We start from the raw sequence: 11471 nt of genomic DNA, 5'->3' as shown, positions 1-11471 counted from the left end.
AGATACACACACACAAACATAGTGTATCACAACAATAAAACTACAGCTGTCAAAGTGACTATTATATTTAATTGGCATTTTGTTGGCAAATTCTCTTATTTTTCTCCCAATTTAGCTAGGCTAATTGTTTCACCCATTCAGCTGCTATTCAGCTGTATATCCCCATCACAAATGATGCCATAGCACAAGGAGGGTGAAGATGCCTCCTATACCACATGCCTCCTATGACACATGTGAAGTCAGACTCCGCCTCTTTTCAAACTGCTACTGATGCAGCATTGCCAAGTAGTCTGATGCAGCTGATGGCAATATCCAAATCATATGACATTCATGACATTTTTTTTGTCAAAAGTGTAACGTTACATGCTAAAAAAAGACAAATCTGTGCAAAAACATATTTTAATCATATTCTGAAAATACATTATCATAAAAAATAAAAAAAACAAGTCGTGTACTATAATTTTCAAGCTTCTCTTTAAAAAAGTATTTTTGAACTGATTCATGATATATGGCCTACGCTTTCCGGGATTATCTCAAGCCTTTTCCTTATATTTAAGCCAGCATGGACTTTGATATGGAAAAGCACTTTCGGGCACCAACTGTGAATAATCCAGACATGCAATACTTTAAAATGAATAAATAAAAAAAAGAAATAAAATAAATAGCATAAATACATGGATAAAACTGATACATGATACATAAATACATAAAAAAACACAAGAGACTTTGACAAAAGACAACATTCCATTCCACTGAAATTACACAGCGAAAGAAGGCGTTGGATAAGTGTTTCAGGAAGCTAGTGGCTAAAGGCTAAAAATAACACCAAACAATGACGCTCACAAAGACCATTCCCTCACTCACAGACCTGTGATTGTGGGTTTTTATATGGTATATATGGATACATATTCTTTAAACACATCAGAGTTTAAAAGTGGTCATAAAAAACTCATATAAAACGAAGTCTAAACAACACATTGCGACTAACTAGTTGGTCCTATCTACCAGCACAAATCTATTCATAGAGAGAGAGGTTTTCACACAGAGGAAGTCTGCACGCTATCTCCCGCAGCTTTTCCCTGCAGGCTTCCAGAGATGGTGTCTGAGTCCAGAAGTTCTACAATGCTGTACGGAGAGCAGTCCTCCAGCCCCAGCTTCCCACATGCCCACCCGCAGAAGCCCTTCTCCAAGTCCTTCACCGACAGCCACCACTCACTAAACGCCCAGGACACCTGCACCACCGCTGAATACAACCCCAGAGACAGTGACACCACCATGATCAGCATGGGGTAGAAGATGATAAGAAAGGGGCAAATAGTGATTTTGTGCCAAAACGTCCTCTCCTCATTGTACACCAGGAACACGTTGTACCAGGTGAGTGTGCCATAGTAAAATGAGGTAATGAATGAGAGGAGGAAGACTATGGGAGCACAAGAAAGACTCCACAGCACCACATGAGGACCCTGACAAAATCCCAATCCGCAGGAGCGCTTGGCTCCATCTCCTGCTTCACATTCAGCATCCAGCCGCTCCTTAGACTTGGCCATCTCACGCAGCTCTTTCTCAGTCAGTGTAACGTGAATATCCACCATCTGACCTTTCTTCCTCCCACGTGTGATTGTGCCTGTTAGTGTCACGTAGCGGCTGTCAGGAGGAAGGTTCCAGTTTCCTGGAAATATACAGAAACAACATATACAGTATAAAAATTGTATACACTAAAGGGGGTATTACTGCCCCCTGGGACCTCTATAACATTCGGCTGTGGAGCAATGTTCCAACCAGGGGCAAATCATCTTGAAAGCCATTGTTTTGAAAAAATATATTAATTAAGATATACATAAATAAACATCAGGCTGTCACAGGCAAATTTTCTTGTGTAGTTTCCTCCTGAAAAAAGGCTAAATAAGAGACCAGCTACTTTTAGTAAAAAGCTATATCTAGACACTAGAGACTCTTTAATAGCCTTATTTACATTGGACAATGAATGCACGGGTGTCCCAATACTTTTGTCCATTTAGTGTACCCACCTAATGAGCAGTAATAGTGTAATAACAATATAGTAATATGATTCACTAATATAGAAAAGTCTATAAAGTATACTTAACTCTGACACTTTTATCTATACTTCATACTCAAACACTAGTGATTACTAATGAAATGGAATGCAGCCCTTGGCTCTAAATGGTTCAAGAAAGTGTATGGTTTATTCATCATAGCATTTCCTAGATGAATTATTCAGCAGGAACAGCCTGCTGTACAGAAATAGACTCAAGTGACCGCACATGACATTACCTTCACTCGTTGGTGTTGTGAGGAACTTGGCCCCTTCCTCCGAGCTTCTCTCTGCACCTTCTGCGTCTCCTCCACGCTCCTCTCCATCTCCTCTCTCTGTGTCAGAGCGATACACAATGATGGACTCGGGTCTGGGCTCCCTCCTCCTCCGCTTCCTCCGGGTGCTAGTTCCAGTATTTCCCTCCTCCACCGGGGCTTCTGAAGCATCTGAACGTATGGATGTTAGTTGGGGGCTCTCTCCTCCCGACGGCTCAACCTGCTCCATGCTTAACCTTTATAAAATTCAGATTCACTCCTGTGTGTAAACAAGCCTCTGGAGGAGCTAAAGGAGAGCAAATGAAAAGGATGGCTACTTGTGACTTTCAAGCATGGTGATCCTGTGAAGTTAATAGAAACACATAAAGGGTTGAGTAACACAGTCTGTGGTAATATAATAATTGTATTAATTAATCAAAGCATGCACAAATCATAGCTATCTCTACTGGGAAAAAATATCAACCTGGCATAGAGTACGCCTTATTGATTGATGGTACCCCTGATGGTATATGTGAGCCTTGGTTCCTATATATATAAATATAACATACACCTTATAACACATATAAACACCTTTTCAACCACCCTAATCATCAAGGACCATCTGAAACTAGTTACAAGCAAAAGCTGGCAATATGCTTGATTTTTATTCTGCATATTCAAGTGTATGAAAGTGTGTAAATTAGGCCCAACTGAATGTTCACAAAGTTTTTGAATCCTTATTTTTGTGTTTTATTTGAAGCAGCTCTCCAAAAATAAACTTAAACAGACATTTTATAATTCATTCTGACTTCTGCAGGGAATATCAAATTCAATATAAGAGAAGTTTTTGTTTGCTGCCAGTCGTTCCCGTTAGATGGGGCTAAGTCATCTATAAAGACCCATTGTTACAAAGGCAAATAGCTAGGCTACAGGCAAATCCATGCAAGAATTGAAGCTATGTTACACCCAGTTTTACAGGGCAATCACTTATTTTAAGTTCTAAAGCCGGTATAAGCAGTAATACGAGCCAGGCCACGTCGTTTAAAGCAGTTCACAAGGTTTTATAAAAGTAGCTCAAGCCGTGATAGCTGAGGGTCTGTTTTTCCAGCTGATCCTCTCCGGTTAATCACAGCCCACCCCTGATCTAACCAAAACCCAGCGCACAGGCAGCGATCAGAGAGCTGAACCACAGTATAAACAACACAGCAATCTTACCTACACACACACGAAGAGAGGACGCCCGCGGAGAAACATTAAAACCTCTATTTACTTCATTTACATCGACTAAAGCGCGTCCCAAACACAGCCGCCATGCAGATGCGCCTCTGTTCCAGATCAGACTTAACTCCGCCCACTTCTTCTCCAGCCGCTGTACCGTCCAATCAGATCAGGGATAACCACGCCCAGCATCTGCATTTATCCAATAAGATCCGATCTAATCCCGCCCACTGATTCTCTAAGCTCATCCCTGTCCAATAAGATTCCATGTAGCCACGCCCATTTATTCTCTAAACTCTGTCTTGTCCAATAACATCAGAATTTAACCCAGCTCAGTGATTCTTCAGCTTCTGAGTCATCCAATAAAATATAGAACAGAGCTCATAAATAAAGACAATATTACAAAACATTAAATAATAATTAATTGAACATATTTTAAACAAAATAAGACAAGCCCACAAAACACATACATCCATGAATCATCTTTTTACGGCGGTGACGTCATGTAACAAAAATAATAACGAGATAATTAAGTTGTGGGCAGGACTTATTAAGTCATGGAGAAAAGAAAAAGAAAAAAAAGTCTTGGCATTATAAGTTATCCCTACAACTTCTCAAAATATCTTTTCCAAAAGCAGTGTGTAAGACTGGTGGAGGAAAACGTGACAAGATCCATGAAAACTAGGGTTATTCCACCAAATATTGATTTCTGAACTCTTAAAACTTTATGAATATGAACTTATTTTCTTTGCTTTATTTGAGGTCTGCAAGCTTTGCATTGTTTTTGTTATTTCAGCCATTTCTCCTTTTCTGCAAATGCATGCTCTAAATGACAATATTTATATTTGGAATTTGGGAGAAATGTTGTTTTACTCAAACATATCCTTATATAGAAAAATCAGAGAAACTGATTCAGAAATTGAAGTGGTCTCATTTTTTTCCAGAGCTGTATGTGTGTGGGTGTGTAGCTCCTCCCCTCTTACTTAATGAAGACTCACCACACCCACACACATCATAACCAATCACGTGTGGCTTTAACACAATAAAAAAGAATCGACTTATAATTAAGAGTCGACTCCCGTTGTTTAGTTCGAAGAGTCAGTTCTTAGAGCCGAATCATTTACGACCGACCCATCAGTACAGCTAAACACCGAAAACCTGACCAAAGTAACGTTAGCTTACCTAAGTAACCAACGTAATTTTCCAAAAAGAGTCTAAAATAATACATTTAATTACATAAGATAGATTTAAACATCTGTTTTTGGAGATACACTGAGAAACTAAAAGTGCTGCTCAACGGTCGGTCTGAAAAAATCGTTAATTCAGTTCCGTTACCAAGCTAAATAGTTAGCCAGCTAGCTTAGCTAGCTATCTGTATTAGCTTAATCTTTTAGCTAACAAATGAAATAGGGACGCTTCTGTTAGTGTTTCTGGTTTAAAATATCATATTAAAGTAGATGATATTTAGCATTAGTTTACTCCCAAATTAATGAGCTAAGCGAGAAGCTCTAGCTATGTTGAATTAACTAAAAGCTTAGCTAGCTAAGCTAAGCTAGTTAGCTTAGTCAGCTAAATTAACTTGACGTTTTTTTGGACACATCTGATTTAACTAAAATATTTGTCTTCCTCTCTTTAGAGTATAGTTATTGAGTTAGTTAGCTATAATGGAAGACCAGACTGGTTTAACAGGTTTGGACAATCTGCTGTTACAGTTAGGTGAGTCTTCTTTCTCTTCCAGTAACAGTTACCATTCAAAAGTTTGGAAACGTTCCTCCTCATTCATTGTTTTCCTTTATTTCTTTATTTATTGTATTTTATACAGTGTAGATTAATTCATAAAAACAATTAAGGACATATATGGAATTACGTAGCGTGGAACAATTCTCTCAAAGTAGTTAATTAATTGTTCCCTCAATTAAATAAACTATTTCCTCTATTTAATAATTTGCTAATTCCTTAAATTTAATAAATGAAAAACTAAAATCCTTAATTAAATAAAAAAAATCGCAGTTAAACAAAAGAGGCAATTTATTACATTAAAAGAACATAGTGTTAAATATAGGGTACAATTTATTAATAGATTGAATTGAATTAATAGGTTGAATTGAGTAAACAGATTTTTAGCTAGTTCAAGAGTACAGTACATTAAATCGAGGAATTTATTTGAAGTAACTATTTCAAATGTGATAGATTGTATCAAGTTGAGGTTAAGAATTGTTAAATGGGGGGTACAGTTTATTAAACCTAGCAAACAATGAAATGATAAATTGATTTAAAGGATTGCATTGTTAAGTTGAAGGTGAAGTTCATTAAAGTGAGGGAACCATGTAAAAATGATTTAATTAATGGAGCAGTTTATTAAATTGATGGAATTGGTAGTTACATTAAATGTACAATTCATTAAATTGAGAGAACAGTTTTTTAAATTAAAGTTCAGTGAGGGAAGTGAGGGAAAGGTCTTTGTATCATATTACAATTTAGCTACAAGCTATGTATAATCCTTTAATTTATTTTAACATCAGCTCTAGAGACTCGAGAATTATCCCAGAAGAAGGAAGAGCTAAAACAGCAAATTCAAAGTGAGTAATTTATTTTAATTTATATAATGAAAAATAAAACAAATTATACAATAAGCGTAGCAAAATAAATAATTAGTCCCTTTTCTTTACCACAATCAAACAACTTTAAAATATGTTTAAAACATGTACAGTTTATAGATCCAGCATACAAACAAAGAAACAGCACATTGAGGAAACTCAGAAGAATATTAAGAAATTAGATGAAGAAATCTCGCAGAAGCAGAAAACTGTGAAGTGTTTCAAAGAAAATGTGAAGAGGTAAACTGAACTTTTTATTAAAACCCCTTAGCCTATGTGTTTTAAGCAGATAAATAATGTTATTAAAGAAAGTATCCCCCTTTTTCCCAGCCTGCGTGGAACAAATAACCTTCTACTTCAGTATGAAAAGACACTGGAATCTGAGCTAGAAAGGAGACAGGACAGCTGCAATCAGGACATGTAAGAAAATTTAGTTGGTTAATTTCTGAAGTGTGAGTATGGTGGAACCAAGAGTTGTGCAGATCAACACAAATGTGCTTTTTTAAATTTAAAGGAAATTGTTTCAGGAAAGAATTGATAACTACAGGAACGTATTTCAGCAGTACAAAGAGGAATATTGCAAAAATCCCCTGGCTAAACAACTCCTAAAATTTCAAGCAGAGAATGAAGAAATGGAGAAAAGAATTCGAGCCAAAGAGGAGGAAATGATTGCAAAAGAAAAAGTGCTAAATACTCTAAAAGGTGACTGACTGACATTTAGGTGCCCATAATTGAACAAATTTGTCATGTCTTACACTTTGCTTTTTAACTGTTTTTCTGTTTGTTTGTTTATTTGTTTTCAGAGGATCACAGTGCATGTGAGAGGTAGTGTATATTTACCATACAATTCTTATTTTGTCATTTCTATAAAAGTAAAAGTATCCAGCAGGTATGAATGTTTCCAAAGCGGTGAAAGACCATCTCAGTCACAAGATGCAGCACTGCCACCTGAGAGTGACTTTCAGCCTCAGGCTGATACAGCCATACATGATGAGCTTCCACCACAGGTACAGTGATTAAGCTCTTTTCAAATGTATGTGGATGTTCCTGTTCCTTTTCTGATAATTCTTTATCAGTATCATTGTGTCTTTAACAGTTTACAAAGGTCATTGTGAATATTGTTGTTGCTGTTCAATAATATTTAATATTGTTGTTATTTACAATGTCCAAATTCCGAGTAGAAATATTGTTATTTAGAGCATTTATTTGTAGAAATGAGATATGGTTGAAATATTAAAAAAGATGCAGAGCCTTCAGACCTCAAATAATACAAAGAAAACAAGTTTATATTAATAAAATTCAGAAATCAATATTTGGTGAAATAACACTGGTTTTTAATCAGTTTCTATGCATCTTTGAATGTTCTCCTCCACTCCACCAGTCTTACACATTGCTTATGGATAACTTTTTGCCAGTTCAGCTTTTTTTCCCAGAGCTGTACCCATCATTCACAAGGCTTTCTCTGCCAATGGTGATACTGTAGTTGTCCAGTATCCATTCTAGTAGTAAATATTATAAAAATATTTAAATAGTTTATTTTGCTTGCATTCATGATGTCTAGGGCACAGAAGCAGAGCAAGATATTCTAACTGAAATGGAAGAGAAGACTATGGAGAAAAAAGAGGACCAGGCAGATGGCTTTGATGCGTCTAATGCCTCTCAAGTGGGCGCACTTGGCAGCACAGTTTGGACAAAGCCAGATTTAAGTTGTGGTATTCATAACATATTCACTCTGATACTGTATCACACTAACACTGCACTTATTCTAAAACATAAGCTACAAAATCTGTATTTATTACATTCATACTTATATAGTTTTAATAATGCTGCCAGAAATCCACTCTTTTTTTGCTTCAGATCTAATTCAAGAGGCACAGCAGAAACAACAAGAGCAAGCAGCTGACGTGGTACTGTTGAAATTGTTGGTTTTTTTTTTTTGGCCCAGTTGAAAGCCTAGTCAGAAATTAGTCTTGAAACAGTAACGTCCATTACAATTAAAGAGTGTTTTTTTCTTTTGTTGACATTTTTGGAGATACAAGATTTTGTTTTGACAGTGATATACAGGATAGCAAGTATGATTAATTATAACAGTTTTCTTGCCATGAACATTGTAAGCAGGATTTCCATATGAACACCTCGTTTGGGCCTGATGTCATGGAGGAGATGATGAAGGGGATGGAGGTTGAAGACCAGCAGGAACATGAAGAAGCTGTTGATAAGGAGAGCACTAATGAGGGAGCAGCCCCATCATCTCCTGTCAGAATGTCTGCAGCTCTCAACACCCCAACATTCTCTCTGAAGTATGGCATATAGGTTCTAGGAGGCAATCCTATAGAATACATGAACAGAAAAAACTCCACCCATGTTTTAAGTTGCTTTATAAACACAGCTAATTTTATTATGAATGAGTTTCAACCTGTTTGTATGCTAAAAACGTATATTTACCCTTCAATACTAGATGTAAAAGTGGTATTTTGGTTATTCCATAGTTGATGGTTCACAAAGTATTGCAATTTTAAATTATCTTAATTTACTATAATATTATTCTAATGCTGTTCCTTCCATCTTGTAAACAAGAACACTGACATTGGTACGTCTGATTTAAAGACTAAGGCTGAAGCTTGTTTTCACTCATGTTGAATGTCCATTAATGAAAGTTATTTGCAATTTGTTACATTATGAATATGTCATGCAATCTTTGTGCAGTAGCAGCCCCAGTACTTCACCTGGCCGCCGGCAGAGTTCAGAAGGAGCAGCCTTCGTTTTCTCTGTGCACTCGGATCCAAGCACACCCGGGTTCTCTGGATTTGGCTGCAACTTTGATGTGGGATCAAATCCAAGCGAGGTCAGACAAAACCCAAAAATGACAACAAAAATAACTATTTTCCACAGTATTTAACAGAACATTTTTTTTTTTTAGAATTTTAGCGTAACCAGAGCATAATTCTTAATAATTTAGAGTGTTTTTATAAAATAAAATCCTCTTATGGCAAAACCTTTAAGTAAAAAAAGATGTAAAATTTATCCCTATAAAACTGTGAATTAGGATTGTGATTTGTGTTGCCAAACAGTCATTGTAATGATTTAACTGTTTGTGTTTTCTAGGAGTCGCCTCTTAAATTTACAAGCCCTTATTTCAGCAGCAAGGTAGGTGTTGTAGAATTGTATTATGTGTGCAGCTTGAAGTAAATCTATTCTACCGCTTTAATTTTGCATCATATTAAGCATGAATTATGAGCCATTTTATTGTTGGGCCCTTTTCACTAACTTGTTCACAGACTTGAAAGCCTTTGAAAAGAACAAAACATAGAATTCTCAGGAAAACAAAAACGTGATAGTTGTTATGATATATTTGATTTGATTTTGATTTGACTTATTTATTTAAATAACAGGGACAATACACACTAATCAACATTATTATTTCATAATGTAAATGTGCCAGATTTAGCCAGATGGCTAATTTTCATCTGCTGTCCCTGGGCAGGTTGATGTTCTAAAGGAAACCATCTTAAACAACACAGTAGAAGTAATTAATAAAAAAATACAAAAGTTACATAAAATACAGCATAAAACAGAGTCAATGATTATGCTGACAGATCGCTGTGCTCAATAACCACTATCCATGATTATTTATTGATATCTTCTGAAATGTGAAAGTGAATTATTGATGTGTTCTAATTAATATTTTTATTTTCTTTAATGTAGAAGTCCCCTGAAACAAAGTTACCAGGTAAATTATGGTGATAACCAGATCACATTTGGCATCTAAACTTAATATATATATAGTATTAACTTTATTTTTATAGTATTAACTTTATTTTTTTAGGCTTTCTGTTTGATGAGATGGAGGGTCGTCAGGAAGAGGAGTTTGCATTTTCTTTTGGGGCAAAGAGTCCTCAGCCCAGCACCTCCAGCCAAGAGGAAGGAGGCACTGGAGATCCCTTCCCTTTCTCCTTCAGCTTTGGAAAGTTTTAGTTCTGTAAGCAGCTTGTGCTTTTGTTCTTTACCTTTATATTTCTGAGGTGATGTTGCTTTTATTTAATCTCAGTTTAATCTCATTGTTCAAGTTGGGGAGAGGTATTTTTTGTAATTATCTGATTGATATTTGGCCAAACTGAATGAAATTCAAATACTAAAAAGTCTTTCTGAACAGTTTTAGTTGCACATTTTCACAGAATTTTCTGTCAGCTTACTGAAAAATGTTCCTGTTTTCACTACTGAAAGTATGTTCTTGTTCTTGCTGTGAATTTAATATATTCAACTTTCTCAAGGCTGGAGGAATGAGTTGTTATAACATGAAGTTTAATTTAATTACATTCATATTACTTTAATAACATTCAGTTCACATTCATGATTTACTGTTATTTGCTACTTTATACAGAGGAGTGTTACAGTGCACCTAACACCTAAAGAATGACTTCATAAACACTGACAATTTATATGGAAGGTTAATTTAGATGTTTGGATAACACTTGTAGAGCATTTTAAAATATATCACATGGTAGGCAACAATTGTGCTAAGCATTATCAAAATAAACCTGAAGTGTTATAACACTGAGTACTGTATTTAGTTCACGCCACTGAATAGAGATGACATTTTAAAACACAATGGCAAAAAAAATGGACACAACACTGACAATGGATTAAATCACACTGGTCACACTATATAGACACAATAGCACTACTCACTATGAAGCTCACACTCTGACTACATACTTAGTGTCCAGTCTAATAATAACAGACAAGTGTTTCAGAAGACAGTAGGTTAACAGTAGGGATGTGCATTCTGACTAATTTTGATTAGTTTGGGTATCCATAAGACTGAACAGTCTAGTGACCAGTTATCCATGTTATCCATAGTACATAAGGAACTACTACAGCTAACACTTTGATCATGTAGAGTAAAAATTTCAAAACATTAGTCATTATAAATAACAAATAAATGGATTTAAGCTCAGATTAAAATTTTTCATCACAGACGCACAGGCACAGTCAACAACTACGTAAAATGTGTTCATTAAAGCATCTCATAAAAGTGACATTTGTAAAGTTTTTACATCGTTCCTACATTGTTCAGTAATCATCGTGTTAAACTATCGTGTCTTGTTCACAAGTTCTTTTCTCCTTGGTGGACGATCTGACACCATTTTAATACAGAGAAAAATACTTGGGAGTGTTTTTTAAATGGACTTAAATGAGAAACATGCAGTGAACATATAGCTATCAGTCACATTTTACAGTTCTCCTGAAATTTAAAATATAAGTAATACTTGGGTGATTCTCACGAAATCAGACTAATGAGGTGGCATTAAGGAGTGTGATGAACAGGTAAATGCTATCAATTTGGGA

General features: G+C 35.7%; 2 protein-coding genes across 6 annotated transcripts; one reads left to right on the top strand and one right to left on the bottom strand.

Annotated features, from left to right (window-relative positions):
* Nucleotides 1–383: 383 nt before the first annotated feature.
* tmem169b (transmembrane protein 169b) lies at nt 384–3672 on the bottom strand. Of its 2 annotated transcripts, none has more exons than XM_007230430.4 (3): nt 3523–3672; nt 2293–2669; nt 384–1669 (listed from the first exon to the last, which is right to left on the bottom strand). In XM_007230430.4, the coding sequence occupies exons 2-3, from the start codon at nt 2555–2557 to the stop codon at nt 1038–1040; spliced, it is 897 nt and encodes a 298-aa protein (XP_007230492.1). In that variant the 5' UTR covers nt 2558–2669; nt 3523–3672; the 3' UTR covers nt 384–1037. The 2 variants fall into 2 exon arrangements, with proteins under 2 accessions (XP_007230492.1, XP_015462597.1); XM_015607111.3 differs by having other exon boundaries at nt 3527–3665.
* A 909-nt stretch (nt 3673–4581) lies between these two features.
* Nucleotides 4582–10674, top strand: LOC103039517 (ELKS/Rab6-interacting/CAST family member 1). Of its 4 annotated transcripts, none has more exons than XM_022680173.2 (15): nt 4582–4692; nt 5162–5241; nt 6048–6104; nt 6236–6362; nt 6453–6542; nt 6637–6824; nt 6926–6947; nt 7030–7129; nt 7684–7834; nt 7980–8029; nt 8238–8422; nt 8829–8967; nt 9228–9269; nt 9828–9852; nt 9949–10674. In XM_022680173.2, the coding sequence occupies exons 2-15, from the start codon at nt 5190–5192 to the stop codon at nt 10095–10097; spliced, it is 1377 nt and encodes a 458-aa protein (XP_022535894.1). In that variant the 5' UTR covers nt 4582–4692; nt 5162–5189; the 3' UTR covers nt 10098–10674. The 4 variants fall into 4 exon arrangements, with proteins under 4 accessions (XP_022535894.1, XP_049341197.1, XP_022535895.1 ...); XM_022680174.2 differs by having other exon boundaries at nt 4629–4824; XM_049485240.1 differs by having other exon boundaries at nt 4627–5241; nt 8832–8967.
* The last annotated feature ends 797 nt before the right edge of the window (nt 10675–11471 follow it).

Source organism: Astyanax mexicanus, chromosome 11 (genome assembly GCF_023375975.1).
Source record: "Astyanax mexicanus isolate ESR-SI-001 chromosome 11, AstMex3_surface, whole genome shotgun sequence".
Lineage (NCBI taxonomy): Eukaryota > Metazoa > Chordata > Actinopteri > Characiformes > Acestrorhamphidae > Astyanax > Astyanax mexicanus.
Note: the sequence above shows the minus strand (reverse complement) of the source record. Positions and strands in the feature narration are given on the sequence as shown.